This window comes from Formica exsecta, unplaced genomic scaffold, assembly GCF_003651465.1.
Source record: "Formica exsecta isolate Colony F162 unplaced genomic scaffold, ASM365146v1 scaffold38, whole genome shotgun sequence".
NCBI lineage: Eukaryota > Metazoa > Arthropoda > Insecta > Hymenoptera > Formicidae > Formica > Formica exsecta.
Window position 1 is genome coordinate 3,913 of NW_021851042.1, and position 20,067 is coordinate 23,979.

Here is a 20,067-nt window from a genome sequence, read left to right on the forward strand (position 1 = left end):
TATGTATGTATATAATTAAAAATAAATTTATAAACTTAATATGGGCTTAAAACAAAGCAAATACAGTTTCAGCACACATAGTTGTCGTGTAATGAAATTATCATATAAATACATGCACCAGTCTCAATCTTTTTCAGTAAATAAATAAATAATAAAAAATCATATGGGATACAAAAGAAATATACAAAAGAAATAATATGATATTTATGTATTAATAAAAAATTATGGAATTGGTTCTGCTAAAGATCCTCTTATAGATTTATCACAAGTACAGAAGATTAGATCAGAAAAATAAAAATTTATCAAGAGGAACACCATTAGCAGAACCATTACAAAATTAGAAAATATATTACAAATTTAAGATATTATTTGATGACATCTAAATAGATCTATAATGGAGTCAACAATGATATAAATATAAATTACATATATATATATATATATATATATATATATTAACGTAAATAATCTGTATATAGATGCTTGGAATAACTTGGATTCTACAGAAGACTGGGACAACGAGGAATATACAGGATCTTTGGCAGACACCAAGGTCTTTACACCGAGTGCGAATATCCTTGAACCTCCTCCTGCTTTAGAAGAACCAAAGCCTCAGGAAATACCACCAACGCAATCGGGCCAAAGCGTTAATCTATCATTGCTCCAGCAAGAAGTAAGATTTTACAAAATATTTAGAAATAAGATTGTTTCACAACCATATAATATTTTATAAAATTATTCCATAAAATTTTGAACTATAAGAGATCAAAGTTTACATGAAACTCATTGGCTCAGATCTGTAACTATACTTATCACGGTCTATTATTAGTTTTAGTAAGTAAGCTATAATCTGATATTAATTTTTACTGCACATTTTTAGTGCAGAATGACCGTGCCTGAACGTTTTTATCTTCAAAAGGAGAGAATATTGTATAATGATTGTGTGTCACACTGTATATCTATTTATTTCATATTCTAATGATACTTTTCAATGCAATTTATAGGAACTACCAAAATTATCGGAAATATCTGCGTTGCAGCAGCAGAGTTTGATACAGCAACAATCTCAACAGCAACCGCAACAGCAGCAGCAAGCTGTATTAGGTTTACCAACAATGCAATTATCGCAACAACCCAGTGCTATTAGCAGTGGTGTACTAACAGCAGCGCAAACACAATATTTGACGCAACTTACTCAACAGACAAGCGAAAATTTAAAAGCGGCTGGACAAACGTCGTTTTCATCATCTATGTCTAGTCAGGTATTGTAATATACAATAGAACTTCGATAATTTTTAGTGGTTTGGAAAGTCTAAGGGCTCAATTCTGTAACTTTTAACGACGTGGTTACGTGTCATTGCGCAGCTAAAACGTATCGGAAAACAGTTGCGCGATGATATCTAACGACATCGTTAAAGGTTACAGAATAGGCCCCTAAAAGAGCGGTAAATTCCTGGAAATGAAAAGTTAAAGAGTAGCTAACTTTCATTTATGAAGGGGTTCTATTTGCGTTACATTCCAATGTAAGAAATTATACGCAGCTGCACATTTGTTTCTTTTATAATCGGCAGACTATACAAGAAACATATAAACTGTAATGTTCGTGAAAGTACGAAGGGAACCAAAAATTATAGAGGTTCTACTGTTTAATGAATTTTCGCAATACGTATATAATTTATTTTTTTACACTTAACATTTTATCACAAAACCTTAGATGATTTATATTATATGCCTTAAATGATTGATTGATATATATACGCTTACATTTATATAGCCCCAAAGACAAGCGAAACAACGTCCAAGAGTTCCTCCACCATCAAAGATACCATCGAGCGCTGTAGAGATGCCAGGCGACGCGGTGAATAGTGGAATTGGATTTCTCGATGTACAATTCGGTGCGCTTGAATTCGGTAGCGATTCGAGCTCTATTGACGGTTCGGCAAACGAGAAATATAATACTACAAATAGTACAATTCCCAGCGTGGACATGACTTCCGGTGCGAATACCGTAAACACTGCCAATACGAGTAATTCGCTTGACATTGAAACGACGCAGACTTCCACCGCACCGTTCAATGCCAGCTCTCAGATGGTAGGTTTCACTCTTATCAAGTCAGCTCTCGGATTACTATTTACAAGTATATGTATATGACAACTTTCGATAATTTACAAATATATGGAATTTTCAGTTATCGAGTACCGACAATCTGCCAGTATCGAGCGAGCATTCGATCAGTTCTCAAAGTTTCACTCGTGGTAGTAGCACTGGCCAAAGCTTGGACATAACTAAACAGGACTTTACGTCGCAAGTCTCGCCTGGAAATGCGGCGACGTATGGCAGTACGACGACCTATCAGTCGTCGCAGAAATCGTCGTTCCAGCCGTCGAGTGCTACGCCGAGTACTTACAACGCGTACTCGAATAACCAGTCCTCGCAGTCCACCTTCCAAAATGCATCAGCCGCTAGTACAAATAGTTATTCCGCGACAGCTACTGTCTCGCAGGCGAGTTACAACTCGACGTCGTTCCCGCAATCTAACGCGTCGACCTTCAATCAAGCGTCTCCTTCCGCATCGGCATCCGTAACTTCCGGTTACAATCAACCCACCACTAGTAGCCAGGTAATAATTATCTGATCTCGAATTCTGGCGATTTGATTGTACAAATACTTTTTAAAACTGTTCGTTTCTCTTGGCAGGTCTATCAACCCACGAGCGGATACGTAGCGGCAACAACGTCGCAATATGCGCAAAGCGTAGCTACCAACACGGTATCAAACAGTAACGCTGGATATCAGGCTTATCAACCAGCTTATCAATCTTCTGTTACGACGTTTACATCGCCGATAACGCAGAGTTCCGGTGCTTATCAGAGCGCCGCGCAGTCTGTAAGTACAACTTCCTGTTATATCTTAGTACTATATCTTAGTACTTTTTTCAAGTTACAACACAAGTTTACGTATAAATGTTGAATTAATTCTTGGTAGGTTTACGCGAGTCCGTACGGTAGTTACGCTAGCCAACCGCAAGCGACGTCCCACGCGAATCACAAACTAAACAGCACCGCGACAAAGGATTCTCAATACGATAGCAGTGCGACAACATCGAACAGTTCTCTCGCGACAACTAGCGCACCGACGTTGGGTCTCACTTCAGCCTCCGTCAACAGTTCGCAGACCAAAGTAACGAATTCTAATGGTTAGTAAACAATCGAAAAAATCGCAATTGAAATCTCTTCGGTAATTCAATTAACGAATGTGTATTCTCAATCAGCTGTACCGAAAAGCACGTCGAGCGGAGTAGTGACGGGCAACAGCGGTAACATGACGGGCGGTGGCGCGGCCGGAAGTATGACCCCGATGTTGAGTCACCAGTACATCATGGGCCAGGCGGGTGTACCGGCGTATGCGGCTTTTCAGCAACCTGTGTACAGCTATGAAGACCTGCAGTTGGTGCAGCAACGGTTACCTCATATGGTCAGTCGCTTCTCGAACAATCAATCCATTCATTTCTTTATGATTTATTCTAGTACAAATGCATTGTTCGTGAGTAACTAGCTTCTTTGGAGTAACGTACATTGAAACAAAATAATTTATTGGTCAATTGGTCATTGATCGATCTCGCGTAAATGCGATTTTTAACGTTATATCTAAGGGAAAAGAAATTATTACGAGTATGTACTGTTCCGAGAAGCGCGCTTACTCCGTCTTATGTTATATTATTATTTACTACGAAAATTTTCTCAAAGTAATCGTTTCTTTATTGCTTGGTAGCTGCTCGTAATTCCAATATTTTCACCAAAATTTTTTCAATCTCGAATGAATGCCTTCACAACAACAACGTAAACCTGTTTTTCTTTGTAGCAAGTTTGTAGTCATTATGAAATGAACGATTATGGTAAAGACAGATCGGGTTTTCGATACGCTATTCCATGCAAACATATTTTATCGATGGTAAAAGGGGATGGAAGAAATATTTTTGGAACTGTAGGACTTGCATTTAACATTCAGATATTGGCCATATTGAGATGATTGTCTCGATTTCCGATCTATCTTGGCTTATATTTCTCTTACTTTCTTGTCTTGAGTTCATTGTAGGCTGATGTGTACGAGTAATGTCATGTGTCTGAAATTGTATGAAAGTACGCGTACTCTCGCGTGGTAATGAGTAAAAGTGATCGATAAAAATTGTATTACACTTTGTAGTTCTCTCTTCCTCTCCTTCTCTCTTAGCGTTTTATTGGGATATTTTTCAAACTATACAAATATGGAAAGAGAGTAAAATGATATCAAGTTTATTTATATAGACATATACAGGGTATCCCAGATCATTGGAGACCATACTCGTGTGCAGATAGAGTGGACCAAACTAAGTCGAAAAGTCCTCTATCATATTTTTTTATAACGCTTAATAAAAGAGTTATTATTGAGTAAAGTCTGGTCAATCAGCGCCGATCTTTAGCCGGGCGCACGTCGGTGAGCCGCGCGCCTGGTAGTATGCGGCAGCGCACACTTTACGGCGCACGGCTCACCGGCGTGCGCCCGGCTAAAGGTTGGCGCTGATTGACCAGACTTTACTCAATAATAACTCCTTTATTAAGCGTTATAAAAAAAATATGATAGAGGACTTTTCGACTCAGTTTGGTCCGTTCTATCTGCACATGAGTATTGTCCCCAATGATCTGGGACACCCTGTATATGCGCGCGCACACACATACACACACACATGCGATTTATAGTTTGATATATCGCGAATAATAGTTTCAATCGCGAATAAGTATATCTTAAATATCTCTACTTTATCTATATACAGGGTGGCCCACGTAAAGTGTTACAAGCTAATAACTCTAAAAATATTTGTCAAATAAAAAAATTGTTCATGAGAAAGTTTCATGTTTTCGAGGGTCCTTTCTAACTACGTAAACATAAAATTGTCCCCGCTTCCCCTCTAAAGGGGACGGAGGGTAACTTTAAAATTTTAAATGAAACCCCCCATTTTTTATTGCACATTCTTGTAGCTTATCTGGAGAGCTTTTCAAAACACTATAATAAAGTATTTTTTCATTCTAAGTACGCGTAGAAATTATAGACGTTAGTTAGCCTTCTTGTATTTGGAGTACACAGTGTATGCATGTAGTTTTGTGTTTGGTTTCCCTGACTAACGTGCAGCCAACTACTGGTTACTATGACGCGGCCCTGGGCTATCAGACAACCGGTCCGGCTACGAGTCTCGGTGGTGGTAGAGGTGACGCGCTCTCCGGTGTGCAAGGGGTTCAAGGTGTGCAAGGAGTACAGGGAGCCTATACCAGTATTAGTGACGCCAGGTTCGCCAGAAACGACAGTAACGCATCCCCGGTTCCTTCCACTATGTCGCAACAGGTGAGTTGTCGATTATTCTTAAAATGAAATTGCGAAAACACATGATATATTATGGAAACTGTGCAAAATCTTTATGGAAATTTGCAGACTGCCACGCAACAACCGATGATGAATCCCACTCTTCCTCCGGGATATGCGTATGCGTTTACTTATAGCAGCGGAATTATGCCGGGAGGTTTTCAGTATGGAACCCCCGCTATTTATCCGGTAAGTAAAACATTAGTAAAATATTATAAGTTGGACATTAATATTAGGTATCAATTTTATTGGTATTATACACTTTTCAATAAAATTAGAGCGTACATTAGTTCAAAACGCAAAAAAATTTCTTCTTCGGCGTGCATGATCTCAAAGTTAAAATTTTTCTGTCAACCTTTCGTGATTGATTTGAAAGTAATGTCATCTACACAAAAATCATTGTCGAGAAAAAACTTAACAGCGTTCGAAAACTGAGACTTAAAGCTTTAAAATACTTCTAATATTGTTCTGTGATCATTTTTCGCAAAGTTACATACATTTGAATTTCATCAATTTTACGACTGATTCGGAGTGATTAAAATAATATTAATATTACTAACTAGTTGATTATTCCAATAATATTAAAAATAATTCCAGTAATATTAAAAGAGTTGCTAAAAAATAATACTAGTAGTACTAAATTTAATAATATTTGATATTAATACAAGCTGGGAGGTACTAATATCTAATACTAATATCAAGTCGATTTATTACGTCGTATAGCAAATAGCGACGGCCGGAAACGCTGGTACAAATAGCGGCGCGTACAGTGCCAAGCCAGGTAGTTACGGATCCGGTTACGGCGCCGGTGCGAGCTACGATGCGTTAGCTTCCGCCGGTCCTTCCGGAGAGTACAAAGGCACTGGCAGCAGTTATACCGGCACTCAGACCGGCAAAACTGGCACTTCCACGGGAAATACTAATACCGCTGGCTCTTCCGCGACGGATATCAGCGCCACGATGTACGCTAAGAGTCACGTGGCTCTCGGAAAAGTAAACGTGAGTAATCTCGTACGAATATAATTGTCGTTGGAAATCCTGTCCTTTATATATCATGCGATGATTGATCAATTGGTTTTCTCTTTTTAGTCTTACGAAAAGCAGGCTTTCCACTCGGCCACACCGCCACCGTTCGGTCTTACGGGTAGCCAAAACGCTGGCTTGCCCGGTGGTTACGGCACGCCGCATCTGTTCATCCCAACTATACCGCATCAGCTGCATCAACCGCTTCACCAGGACGGCGGCAATAGCACGGGCCAGAGATCCAACACGAGTTCGCAGAATAAAGCTCAAGCAAAGCCTGGATACAGTCCGAGTTATTGGACCGGCAGCAATTAAAATAAAGCTTCGGACTTGACACACACGCATGGCGAATTAATACAACACCTTACTAATGGAGAAATTAAGTCGTTTGCCACAGTTGTGTGAAATACAGATGGTACGAGACTTTGACTCTTCATTCCGCATTGACTCGTGTTTACATCGGAAAGAAAGATATTTTGACTTTGAAAAGATAATATACTATTGTTTTTCTTTGTTATTTTCAACAATTGGCGACGTCAATGAGAATGGAATAAAGAGTGAATATTTTTGAAAATTGAAAGGTATATGCAATTATTAACCGGATGCTTCCTTCAATGATTTGTAGCGATAATGAAATAATCAATTGTGATATTTATTTCTTCAATTCAGCACATTTTCGCAAACTTGTTCAATACGGAGATATCAGAGTAAAAGTGCGATACTACAATAAAATAATTGCATTTTACGCAATGATACATGCAAATTTGATATAATAATTTGCATATTCTTTCCAATGGCGAATTGCACTCGTGCCAAATGAAATTGTAGCGTTTATAACACGATGATTACGGGAGACTAATCATCGTTTACATTGTGCGATCATGATAAATCCTATGACATAACCATGTCATAAAATTTGATAAATTTCGGGCACGTCGCACAACGCGATGAAATTAGTATCGTGATTTTGTCGTATGATACACTGAAAAAGAGAGCGGTAACATCCGTTGAGTTTGCACTAGATCTCCTGTCTGTATATTACAGTGCAATTTCGAATATATTGTATCGATTGCTAAAAAGGGTGATACATAGCGTATCTTTATATTCTCTTTTCTTTTTCTCTCGTTATTTAATTAATATGGAAAGAACGCATCCTTGTGATAGCGTGTCGCTTAAAAATACGAGAATATAGATATAGGTGTGAAAACGTAAATTTTTATATACAAATTTATAGCGTTCTTATTTTCGGTATATTCACAACAATCTTGGATGAGAATTGTAATTGTTGCACTTGCATACATTTGATTTGAACACATCTTTTTGACTGGAATTGATTTCTATTATTCCTGATTTAAAAAAACATACGCATTTTACATGTGTGTCATATACGTATTATATTGAAATTATATAATCTTGATTTCCAATAGAGAGTCATATAAGTAATTCACATTATTTTTCAGTATCGTTACAAAAAATCGAATATGCCACAGTATGAAACGTAGTAACTAAATACTTCTGCTCTTTTTTTATTTTTGTACCTGCATATTACTTTTATTTCTCTCTCTGTATTCGCACATTTGACTAGATTCTCGTAAAGCGATGCAGACCTCTTCTTATTTTTCGTAAGATTGACAACAATTGAGATTTATGTTTTATTATCAGAATTTCGAATTATGATTTACGAGAATATCATATTTCTCAAATTAATGCATTATATTTTTTGTTTTTCATTTGTTTACTAATTTATATTGGCGATTGGATGCCATAATTAATGATTAAATAATTTAATTTATAAAAATTATATATTTGAAAGCTTTATAGTTTTTTTTATAATTATATATATAATTATTATCTTGAAGTTTGTTGAAAAGACATATTTAAAGATGTTACGGATCATCATTTGGCATATTAGTGCATTTCTAAATGTATTAAAAAGAAAATGGATAAAATTTGTTTCAAAACGATTAAGACTCCATTAGATTAACGAATCTTAATCTTTATTATACCACAAAGCTTTTGGAAAAGTATTAATGACGTTATTAAATTAAAAGTGTTGCAGCTTTTTTACAGTTTACTCGAAAAATAGACATTCGCTCAAAGCATATGGTGCGTGCAGAGAAATGATGTAATGATTTCTATTGCAACAATAAACAGAATCGTATATTCTAATATATGATAGATATGAGTTATACAAATCTTTGTCAGAGAAGTCGACAAGAATGATCAAGATAAAGACACGATATGAGAATTATTGAGACAAATGGGAATAAAATAATGATTGTGCAGTAACGGCAAGTAATAGCGATATTTGTATCTTTTTCATTTATAATAATAGAGATTATAATAATAAAAAAAAAGAATCGATTCCGTCTGGTGTACACATTCGTTAATATTGCATTATTCGTATTAATTAGAAAGGTGCGAACTGTGTAACTATACAAGGTATATCTTACAATCAGTGTACAATACTTTAATAACGTATTCTGAAAGTAAAATAGTATTGAAAATCTTTCTACGAAAATGTCGAGATCGCAATTATTTTCGAATTGTAAGTGGTCAAAGTTGATCGTATGATATTGCATAGAATAACATTCATCTGTGACAGTTTGTTATGGATATTTATAGTGTGTGATATTGATTCTTGTATAATTTTATTTAGTTCTGTTGTTTTTCTTATGTGTGGATAGTTCATGTGTTATGATAATCGACTAATATTGACAAATTATTAAAATTTGATTAATTAAATTAAATTTTAACTGTTACCTGCATTATATAAATTATTCAATATTTTTTTAAAAAATAATTTTTAAAAAATTAATTTTATAAATAGGATTGTGTTGAATCCAATATTAAAATTTATTACAAATTTATTAATCAATTTGTCAATATACATTAACTGTTTACCATAGTATACGTAATACTTACACGTGAGAAGCGACGAACAGACTTAGCTGTGCATAATCAATATCAGTTCTGATGATTATTGATAACCAATTGATGATAAGTGTAATCATCTATGCAATATCATATAATCCATTTTGTTTCCTAATTCAAAAATTATTGTGACTTTCGATATTTTCATATTATTTTCGACTTTATTTTACTTCCGGAATACTCTATTAAAATATTGTACAGTGATTGTGGAAATATCCTGTATACATATTAATCGGAACGAAATATAATACATTGACCAACGGAACACACACATACACATATTTTGAAAACATACTTTACATTTTTGCATTGTGAATAATGAATGATCGCAGATATTCCTGCGGGTGAAAAAAAAAGAAGAGAGAAAAGTAAAAGAGCAAGAGTCATGTGTAATGCACGAACGAAAGGAAGAATGTACGTGAAGCGTTTTCACGAAGGTGCTGTGAGAGAGAATTGTTACGTTTTGCGCGTGTACAATATAAACGTGAGGAGTAATAATGTTTCTTCTAGCACGAATGGACCGGTTGACTGTGAGACGGTCGTCAAAGCTTTACGAGATACCGCTAATGTAAGCGAGAAGTAAATAGTTGTAAGTAAACTCTCGTTATAGCGACTGCATATATATAAATATATAAATATATAAATACACACACACACACACACATAAACTCGTATAAATGCGGTATGAGTATATAGGATGCGTTTTGAAGAACTTTGAAGACCAAATGTAGTTTAGCTTCCTTGTTTTTTTCGGAGAAGAAAAAGTATAAATCTGTATACTCGTCAACTCTCGAAAAAAAAAAAGAGAAAACATTCGACTACATTGTCTTCGCCGTAGTCTTCACGATCATGTGAACTACTAACAACTGATTTTAATATACGCGTTCGAACATAGCCGGGCGTCACAATAAAAAAACGACTTGATGAAACCAAGTTGAAGGAGAATCACAAGTAACGTTTTCGTTTTGTCTTAGTGTATGTTTTAGTCCAATCGCACTTTTCGTGTATACTCGAATCAATCTAGGGTAATAGAAAAAAAAAAGAAAAAAACAGTATATTAAGTGTAATGTATAATGGAAAGTAAAAGAAGAGAGAAAGAGGATGCAAAATATGAGGCAAAGAAGTTAAAGAAAAAAAAAACAGAAAAAAAAGAAAGATGAGATTCAGAGTAAGCACGTTTGTTCTGATATATAATTATTATACATTAATAATTTTTGTATTTTTGTCAAATATTAACCGATTGAATGCGGATGCAAAATGCATTACGCCACTATCGCTATTATATAATTAATAATAATAATAATAATAATAATAATAATAATAATAATAATAATAATAATAATAATAATAATAATAATAATAATAATAATAATAATAATAATAATAATAATAATAATAATAATAATAATAATAATAATAATAATAATAATAATAATAATAATAATAATAATAATAATAATAATAATAATAATAATAATAATAATAGCTACTACTGTGTATAAATATGGATATATAAGAATAAATGTATTAATGAAGTCTGGTGATTTACATACCCGTGGTGCAAACTTGTATTTTTCGATCCTGCGTTCAAACGTCTATTCCCAAGATTCTTCCAAATTCAACTTTTTTCCCAATACACGATTACAAGATCCTTTTGTAAACCGTTAAAGGTCGTGTAAAGTGTTCAAAATAGCTGTTTATTTATTTTGATTTAAATATTATTATTTTGCCCGAATCGACCGTGCATTAATTATATCTCGCATAAAGAGAGACAAATTTTGAACAAGACTCGCGCACATGTGTATGTCATCGATCTGCTACGCAAATCGTTCTTTCGTTGGAGCCCATATAAATTATAAATATTTTTTTATAATTTATGCTAACAATATGAAACATATATTAACTTAATGTGTATATATTAACTTAATATATATTTTAATATTACATATATATATTTAATATTTTTATTCCTTTGCCGCAAGTTTTGGCGTTTGCCAGCGCTTATGTTATTACGCATGCGCGAGATTTGTCTGTCCAATTTGCTACACTGCGCATGATTTTTATGTATCATAATATGTGTGTGTATGTATGAGAATATGAAAAGTCTGAATATGGCTGAATGTGTAGTGTATTCAAGTCATACAAGGGGAATATACGGGCTGGGAAATGAAGTTCGGGATGAGGCTTTGTGTGGTAATAGTAGTGCCCGAAACTCATACCATGCTCAAGCCATAGGACCCCATAGGCCGCCAGTTCCGAGAAAAGATATAATACATCAAATATTATGTATGGGAGAATAATAATGAAGTCAAGAAGAATAGGAATTATATTTGTATTTATATTTATCCACGATTTTTGTTTATTATTTACAAGAACCCGAATGATAATTATCATAAAAGCATTCAAAACAACAGACATTTCGGCAATGTGAGCAACAAATAAAAAAGTAAAAGAAGAGAGAAAGAGGATGCAAAATATGAGGCAAAGAAGTTAAAGAAAAAAAAAACAGAAAAAAAAGAAAGATGAGATTCAGAGTAAGCACGTTTGTTCTGATATATAATTATTATACATTAATAATTTTTGTATTTTTGTCAAATATTAACCGATTGAATGCGGATGCAAAATGCATTACGCCACTATCGCTATTATATAATTAATAATAATAATAATAATAATAATAATAATAATAATAATAATAATAATAATAGCTACTACTGTGTATAAATATGGATATATAAGAATAAATGTATTAATGAAGTCTGGTGATTTACATACCCGTGGTGCAAACTTGTATTTTTCGATCCTGCGTTCAAACGTCTATTCCCAGATGGTTGCTTACATGTACAAGGAGTTTTGAGAAGGTCTAGCGAAAAGCAAACTTCGTTAACATTTCTGAAAATTGTTCTGTCGTTCGTTAATTTCGAGGCGAACCAGGCGTATTGTATCATATCAGTGAAGATCGGAGATGATAATTGGTGGTGCACTATTGATTGGATTTTAATGCAATCTTCGCGGGAAGTAATTTCTTTTTCTTTTTCAATCAAAGTGGCAGAATTTTGTAAGCGTTTAATAAAATTTTTCACCTGTCTGTAAAAGTAAACGTCGCAGGGTTGTACTAGAGGAGTACACTTTGGTGGAATTACTTTTATAGTGCAGGTAGGTAATTTTTTGTCGTCTTGAAAAGTTTCATCGTACAGTTCTGGTTTTGTTTGCCCTCCCCAGGAGTCGACGAGAAGAAGAAACTTGTTTTTACCGACGTAGGGCTTCAGAGATTTGTTAAGAAAGTCGTTGTACAAATCTGTGGTCAGCTTCCCCGATTTCGATGACGTGATAATGACATTCGTTGTTTGTGAAGCGAGGGGGGGATTTAAGGCGGGAGGAGGCACGAACCAAGCATCCATCTCTTCCGTGGCAGCGGCACTGTCGTGTCTGTGTAGGGCGTTTACACACTTCCTCAGCCCGACAAATAATTGTTAGAAAACAACATTTGCGGGTCTGAAAAAATATGCGAGGTACAAGTGGCTGAATCGGGAATCGAACCCGAGTCTTTCGCTTTCCGGGCAACTGCTCTTACCACTGAGCTATTCAGACCTCGCACCTTACGCCACTCTAACACAGTACATACGACTCCAGAGCGATGTTGGAATCTCGCTCAATGGATGCAGTGCCGATTGTCACGGAGAGACGAAATCCCCAGCACGTCTCCAGAGCGGTCCAAATCATAACGATTGAAAATTGGCGCCCGTAGCCGCTCAGCGATGAGTCTTGACTCAAATTTTTTGGCGTATTCATCGATCATCTTCTGAATCCTGGGTCCAAATTTGTTTGTTACCTCCTGCAGGCATACAAACACACGGGGCAACACTCGTCCAGAAAGAGTGATGCCATATTGTGCCGTATACGAATGAGTTACTTTGTTCATGTCCAGCCTCTTTACGAACACAGTCTTGCTTCCTTTATCGGTGAGAGTTCTGTTGTACGTAGATTGATATTGGCATCCTGGAAACCCATAAAAAGACACAAGATATATTTTAAAAAAATGTTATATTATAGGGTTTTTAAAATCGACATTAGCTGTTACGGGATTTTTTCATTTTTCACATACCTGTTTGATCAGTATTAATAACGAAGTCCTCATCAAAATTAGGTATTAAATCTCGGATCTGTATCCGGAAACTTTCTGCTGCAGCCAAGGTTTCTTCAATTGTTACAGTTTCCTTCCGCGATACGAATTTTGTAACTTTTCGTTGACGAATTCTGCGTTTTTGTTTAAATTTCGCCACCCAAGGAGTGGAAGCTTTAAATTCAAAGTTTGAAAATTGTGCTGCAGCAGCCAAAGCCCATTGTTGCAAATTTCGGGTCGTAACTTGCTGGAAATTTTGCCTCGCTTCAACGAAACGGTCGTAAGTCCACGAATCTATTATAGAATATTTATCTGATGTAGATCCGCCCATTTTACATTCTTCTTCCCATCGGGTTAAATACTCCTTTTTTTTTCAAACGATGACATCCATGTCTTTGCAAAGATTTCAGGCTCCACGTAGGATGTGCTTTTGCAATGTTAATACATTTTATTTTGTAATCTATCGAATAATGCTCTGTCTCTCTAGGCTTTTTCTCTGGTGGTTCGTACTCGTCCGATGAATATTCTCCTTCAACCTCTTCAAAAGCTTCGTCGTTAACTTCTTCATTCATGTGGATGAGTTCCTCGTCAGAAATGAGCACTTTTTCAGCCAGCATTTGTAGAGTACTTTCAAAAATTTCCCGTCCCATTAGCATAGCATCGTGAGAAATTATCGTCGAAGATGTTGGCGCAATAAAATCGTTTTCAGCTAGCAATCGTTCGAAAAATACAACCGCATCCTTCAATAGCAACTTTGATGCTTCGCTGTGCAGAGAATCTTCTGGAATATTCTCCGAATCTGGTACCGAAGGACCGGCGATTTCGTCACTTCCAGACATTATCACTACAAAACGTTTTCACTGACTGCTAGGTACAAGAAAGACTTCGAGACACAACTGTTTCTTCCAAATGCCAAAAATGAACTAACGCAGATGCTCTTATGATTTAACGGCTTGGTTACCCCTCTTCTCCCCACTTTTCAGTATCGTTGACGGTTGGTAAAGGTCCTACATTCAAAAGAATAACGCTCGGCACGAATAACGGAACTTGGCCAGGTAACCGGAGCCTCGAAACAAATTGTATGCCTGCCTGACCTTTTTCAAGGTATAACTTTTGAAAATAAAAAATATAGACAAATAATATTTGATGTATTATATCGCCTATGAATATTTGACAGCAGTAGATTTTACGAAAATATTATTTTTGAGGTTATGTCCTCCATCGCTCCAAGGGTGCGTTCCGTTTCACGCATTGAGCGCATAGATCGCCTGGAAATCTATAATATATGTAACATATATTATAGATTTCCAGGCGATCTATGCGCTCAATGCGTGAAACGGAACGCACCCTTGGAGCGATGGAGGACATAACCTCATGACATAAAACCTGAAAGAAATTGAGAAGATATGATTAATCGAATGTTGTAATGATGTCTGTTGAGAAGAATCATAATACTTTCTTTAATGCTCGATATTAAAACAAAGAAGTTATATATACGCCTAAAAATAAAGTGCCGTTTTTTCTGGAAAAAGAGAACATATTTATAAGCAACATTTATTAATCAGATAAAAATGGGGACGAAAAAGAATTTTATTATATGCATAAAATGAATTTTATAGTTGATAAAAATATTCGTGTTTCTAAAAAAAGAGATCCTCTTTTATCAAGTATATATCATGAAACGTAACGTACATCGATGATAGAAACACAAGTCAGTATCAACAAAGCTAGCACATCGCGAAAAATGGCCACTACTTGGCATCAACAGGTCTTTGCGCTTGATGCAAAGTATAATACGTTACGAGCTAACAAGCTCCCCAGTCTGGGTACGTAATGTTTCATTTGCATGCATGTATGTATTAAGAAATGATTGATTAAATTTAATACCTTTGATATTCTGTTACAGGTATGCTATATATTCGTCGAAGAAATCAGCTACTTCGGGAAAAACCTTCCAGAGATCCTGAAATCAGCACGCGATATTTGAAATTGCGGTCGGAATTACTACGACGGCGTTATGGAGAGAAACAGCAGGAGCAAAATAGCGTGGAAAGTCATACGATTAGTGAAGATTTATCAGAAGGCAGACTGAAGCATCACTTTGTGCAACGAAAATCAACAGCGGAGAATTTCGCGTTTGCCGGTGTCCATCATATTTTTGATCAGCATAAAGCGGCCGTAACGATGCTGAAATTCGCCAACAATGACAGATCCAAATTGTGTTGCGCGTCGTTGGATGGTACGCTGTCCATATGCGAAGTCATCGGCGCGCCTCCGAAAATCATCGCTTTGTTAGAAGGTCATTCTGGCGGCGTGACCGCGCTCGATTGGAGCATCAGCAACGATCTAATAGTCTCTTCCTCCTTGGACACAACAATACGGCTCTGGAGAGTATGCGCGGATGTAGAGCCTATTTGTTTGCGAGTGGTGAACGATCAACAACGAGCGGAAGTCTTATGCTGTAACTTTATACCCGCCAATAATAATCTCATCGTAGCCGGTAATTCTCAAGGACTGATTCAGATCTTGAATGTATCTACCGGTATATATATGCGTGGTGGATCCTGCAAAATAGGTGGAAAGGTCGGTTTTTTATTTCACAAGGAAAAAGGCAGTATTGTAAAAAAAAAGAGGATATGTACAAATTACCGCGTAATATATTTTCTAGATTCTTTCTCTTGCCTGCGAGGGTAGCGGTGGCTCCGTGATTTGGGCCGGCAATGATAGAGGTGTCGTAGTGTCTTTTCGATTGGAACCTGGTGTAGGGCGATTGACAAAGTTGCAACGAGTACAAGAGACTGGCGGAATGATAACCAGCCTTTCTTGGCGCTCCTGGCTGTCAAAAGACGCTCCTTGGGCAGCATTGTTAGTGAGCAGCGCATGCAACGCCGTGTTATTGTATCGTGTTGCAGACAATCACGGTTCTCTATATTTCTGGAGAAAGTATCCTATCAAGCATAGGTAATATTTTATTGTACAAAACATACTCTTCGTTTTCTATTTTAATATATTGTTACTTATATCACGATATCAAAATATTAAGTGTTTATCTTTATTCTTTCCTATGGATCAATATTTGAACACGTTGGTGTATGTCGAGCAACATTTATTTTAAATTTATTTTAAAGCAATATATATAATTTTCTTAATTTCCTTGATTACAACTTTCTAGCGGAAATCCAAGCGAGTATCATATTTTTACACGATACGGTATATTAGCATGTATTTTTATAGGCATTATCTGTTGAGGTCCACCTTCTGTCCACAAATGGGTGCATGTTTAATAGCTACTGGATCAGAGGACGGGGCCGTACACTTGCTAGATTCAGCGAGGGAAGGAAAGGCCGCCAGAATCAATCGACTACTCGGTCACGCGACACCTGCATTAGCTTTATCCTTTAATTATGATGAATCCCTACTTGCGTCCGCAGATCACGACGGACAGATTATTTTGTGGCGCAATCATCAACGTCATTTATAAAGCATTCTGTCTTCAGAGCTTTCATGCAGACTAAAAGGAAAAATAATTTGTTCAAGTTCTAAGACAAGTTATGAAAGTATCATGTTATAAGACTTTCGTAATAAGCCCAAATTACGTAATTGCAAAACGCGATTTATAAATGTATAGATTTGTCTAGGATATGGAAAACGAAGTTTTGTACATATCGCGATCTCTCTATATTGTGTAAATAAAAATTAAAAATTAATATAAAATTTTAGGACATTTATAAATCACTTGGGATCGATTGAATAAACAATGCTTCTTTCTGTATAACAATATATTAATTGTTCTCTATTTCATTTTATAGTGAGCACAAAGCAGTATCAATAGTAATAATAGTAGTGTGATGATAGCGAGAGACGTGACACAGTACTCGCGGTGCTATTATAATAGTGATTTGTTCGTATAACTTTTTCAATATCACGCTCGTGAAACAATAGTGGCACAAACACCACGATTTCCACGACGCTTAACTACGCTTACATTTCAATATTCTGATTCGTTCTGATTCCAGTGATCTATCCGTATTCAGTATGAATAATTGTACAATGAGATATACATTATCGCAAATAAATACTTGTAAAAATCTCTCTAAAATAGTATTTATAGGATCGTATATTTATATTTATCGCGTGTCCGCGAATATATTTTAGAGATCTGTAGAAATATATTTTACGATGTACCACATATTGTGGATTTATTAATGCTTGTATATTTTCGCACGCGGTATATATACCGAAGCGAAAAATATACCGAAAAATAGTCTGGTATAAAGTTATTTTTATTAGCATAAAAGTAAAAATAATATTCAAGATACTTCTGTTATATGCTACCATAGAAAAGGCAATGTTTCTGTAACATAATCTCGGTATATATTCGAAAAAAAGTAAACATGATTGACAGATTCTCTTTAATACGATATACGCGATAATATACGATATACACTTTAATACGATATACGCGATTTTCCAATTCAAACGTAATTCGCGTACTTTCGGTTCTTTTTTCTCAAATTTAATATAAAATTGGACCGATCTAAGCATCGTATTTTCTTTCATCACAGATCTAATAAAAGTAAAAATCTATCGATACATCCTGTAGAAACTTAATTGTGCAAGTATATTTTTTTCCATGATTCATCCTTTGTCGCAAGAGTCTTTATGAGTGGGATGGTATGTCCTGTATATCCAGCTATACAATACTTTGATAATAGAGAGCGGATTTGTTAATAATGTTTAATTAATATCGAGAAATATCGTGTGATAATGAGTATCGGTAAAGAACAAAAAAAAAGATAACGCGAAAGACAGTTATATGTCTCTTATAGACAGTCGCAAAAATAATCGTGTCGTTCTACATAGGCACTACTGTTCGTTTAATGATTACGCTATAAACAATAACTATTTACATGTGCAACGAATTATTTATCGCAATTTTTCGATGTAGCTTCTCTACGGATCGATTGTCTAGAGTTAATACTTTTGTCCATTTTTTATACACAGTCCTCCTCTGTCGTTACTTGTTTGTTCTATCACGATTATTAAACCATCACATGCGAATAGGAAGCTTTATCAATAAAACCGCAATTATCTATATATTGACACGCCTTTTCCGTATTTACTATACATAGAGAATAACTATAACAACTCCGCGCTAACAAAATCCGCTAGACAACCGATTGATCTGTAGCTTCGGAGTAATAGTCGCTACATCGTCGTATTATATACATTTGTTCAAGATTCGTGTCACACATGATAGTAATCTCATCGGTGATAACTTTATCGGATGCGTTAAGAGAAAAATCGACGAGACATTTGCACGAGATTGTTTCGGACGGACTGAACTGTTTCTCCCTTAAAACACCATTATAGACTTTAGTTTCATTGTGGGTCACGAATTAAAACACTTCACTTTTCGGTGGACTCCAGCGTTTCCCGGCTATCGCGCTGGAAATTTCTTGTAGAAGATGAATCAGCTTGGACATCTTCGTGAGGCACCTTTGGTAACGTGTTATCGTCACTCGATAGAATACATTGGTCTTGCGCGATGACGTTCTCAAGTTCCGATTCGTGATTCTCTTTAATGTCTAACTGCTCCGCGTGCGACTGTTTTGCAGGAACGAACGGGACGGACGGTATACTATTCGATGATACTAGATTTAATTTCAAACGATCCCTGGTATGTCTTAACTCTCCTAATTGATGCTGCTGACACTGCTCGTATTCGTTGGCGAAATCAATGTTGTTCTGGTGCGGCTCCTGTCGACAGCCATCCGTTTCATCCCGTTCATCGGACAATAAAGACGCGTTTGCGCCGGGAAAAAATTGGCTGACGCACCTACTCTCGCCTGTTTGAAACTGAAAGGGCCGATTCGAACTGGTGACGAAAAACTCATCGTTTCCTAAAAACGAAGATAAATACGTATAATACGTTACATATAAACATTTTTAAAATACACGTGTAATATCTCATACAAAAATCTCATCTCGTATTAAACTCACACTTACCAGTATGATTGGCATCGTCATAATTTAAAGGATATATGTCTAATCGCGGCTCATTGATCATTTCTTCCCAATCTAAAACATAGAAGAAAAAGCGTTACTTCTATTCAAATCTAGATATTCGTCTGATGTTCAATTTAGAAAATATTTACGAAATATTCGTTATCGTATGCACAAAATGTACAATCTATACCAGAGTACAACGTTGGTTCTGAATTGGTGGTAGCATCCGCTTGACTGTCCACAGGTGGTGTTTCTTTCGGGTATTCATACACACAGTGGTATCGTTGCTTCTTGAACCATACGCTCTTCTTCTGATCCTGGACAAATGGCATGGACCGTCGGTCCGATTATAGGGAAATATACGCACTCTAAACTATATCTATATTCACAGAGTATGTCTAGCGTTTGTATTTTTTGTAAAAAAAAGTACTTGCGCTAAATACCTCAAATTTAAATCTCTGCAAGGTTCCGATTATAACGCACTCTAAACTATATCTATATTCACAGAGTATGTCTAGCGTTTGTATTTTTTGTAAAAAAAAGTACTTGCGCTAAATGCGCTAAATATAAATCTCTGCAAGGG

General features: G+C 35.9%; 4 protein-coding genes across 12 annotated transcripts in view; 2 read left to right on the top strand and 2 right to left on the bottom strand.

Annotated features, from left to right (window-relative positions):
• Positions 1–10,383, top strand: part of LOC115239376 (protein lingerer) — a 13,927-nt gene extending 3,544 nt beyond the window's left edge. For 3 of the 6 annotated variants that reach the window (XM_029813864.1, XM_029813865.1, XM_029813866.1), the window contains exons 5-15: positions 480–673; positions 1,005–1,262; positions 1,775–2,092; positions 2,190–2,621; positions 2,699–2,887; positions 2,987–3,197; positions 3,273–3,475; positions 5,168–5,377; positions 5,465–5,584; positions 6,119–6,394; positions 6,485–10,383. In XM_029813864.1, the coding sequence (XP_029669724.1) occupies positions 480–673; positions 1,005–1,262; positions 1,775–2,092; positions 2,190–2,621; positions 2,699–2,887; positions 2,987–3,197; positions 3,273–3,475; positions 5,168–5,377; positions 5,465–5,584; positions 6,119–6,394; positions 6,485–6,733 (2,660 nt within the window). In that variant the 3' untranslated portion in view covers positions 6,734–10,383. The remainder of the gene's footprint in view (positions 1–479; positions 674–1,004; positions 1,263–1,774; positions 2,093–2,189; positions 2,622–2,698; positions 2,888–2,986; positions 3,198–3,272; positions 3,476–5,167; positions 5,378–5,464; positions 5,585–6,118; positions 6,395–6,484) is intronic. The other 3 variants (XM_029813869.1, XM_029813868.1, XM_029813867.1) reach the window with 3 other exon arrangements.
• A 2,133-nt stretch (positions 10,384–12,516) lies between these two features.
• Positions 12,517–14,661, bottom strand: LOC115239390. Its single transcript, XM_029813889.1, has 2 exons — positions 13,458–14,661; positions 12,517–13,351 (listed from the first exon to the last, which is right to left on the bottom strand). The coding sequence occupies exons 1-2, from the start codon at positions 13,804–13,806 to the stop codon at positions 13,005–13,007; spliced, it is 696 nt and encodes a 231-aa protein (XP_029669749.1). The 5' UTR covers positions 13,807–14,661; the 3' UTR covers positions 12,517–13,004.
• A 122-nt stretch (positions 14,662–14,783) lies between these two features.
• On the top strand, positions 14,784–17,254 carry LOC115239379 (WD repeat-containing protein 13-like). The gene is made up of 4 exons (XM_029813877.1): positions 14,784–15,301; positions 15,382–16,058; positions 16,144–16,436; positions 16,710–17,254. The coding sequence occupies exons 1-4, from the start codon at positions 15,172–15,174 to the stop codon at positions 16,954–16,956; spliced, it is 1,347 nt and encodes a 448-aa protein (XP_029669737.1). The 5' UTR covers positions 14,784–15,171; the 3' UTR covers positions 16,957–17,254.
• Positions 17,241–20,067, bottom strand: part of LOC115239378 (transcriptional regulator ATRX-like) — a 12,663-nt gene continuing 9,836 nt past the window's right edge. For 3 of the 4 annotated variants that reach the window (XM_029813875.1, XM_029813873.1, XM_029813874.1), the window contains 3 exons: positions 19,675–19,801; positions 19,485–19,556; positions 17,241–19,378 (listed from right to left, as the gene is read on the bottom strand). In XM_029813875.1, the coding sequence (XP_029669735.1) occupies positions 18,885–19,378; positions 19,485–19,556; positions 19,675–19,801 (693 nt within the window). In that variant the 3' untranslated portion in view covers positions 17,241–18,884. Of the gene's footprint in view, positions 19,379–19,484; positions 19,557–19,633; positions 19,802–20,067 lie in introns of all 4 variants that reach the window. The other variant, XR_003884628.1, reaches the window with a different exon arrangement.

Bases quoted from the DNA above. Each gene is read 5' to 3' on its own strand.
- LOC115239390 (XM_029813889.1), bottom strand. From the start codon at position 13,806: ATGGGCGGATCTACATCAGATAAATATTCTATAATAGATTCGTGGACT. The intron at 13,352-13,457 runs GTATGTGAAAAA...ATGGGTTTCCAG, and splicing joins TATTAATACTGATCAAACAG to GATGCCAATATCAATCTACG.
- LOC115239379 (XM_029813877.1), top strand. From the start codon at position 15,172: ATGATAGAAACACAAGTCAGTATCAACAAAGCTAGCACATCGCGAAAA. The intron at 15,302-15,381 runs GTACGTAATGTT...ATTCTGTTACAG, and splicing joins TAACAAGCTCCCCAGTCTGG to GTATGCTATATATTCGTCGA. The intron at 16,059-16,143 runs GTCGGTTTTTTA...TATATTTTCTAG, and splicing joins CCTGCAAAATAGGTGGAAAG to ATTCTTTCTCTTGCCTGCGA.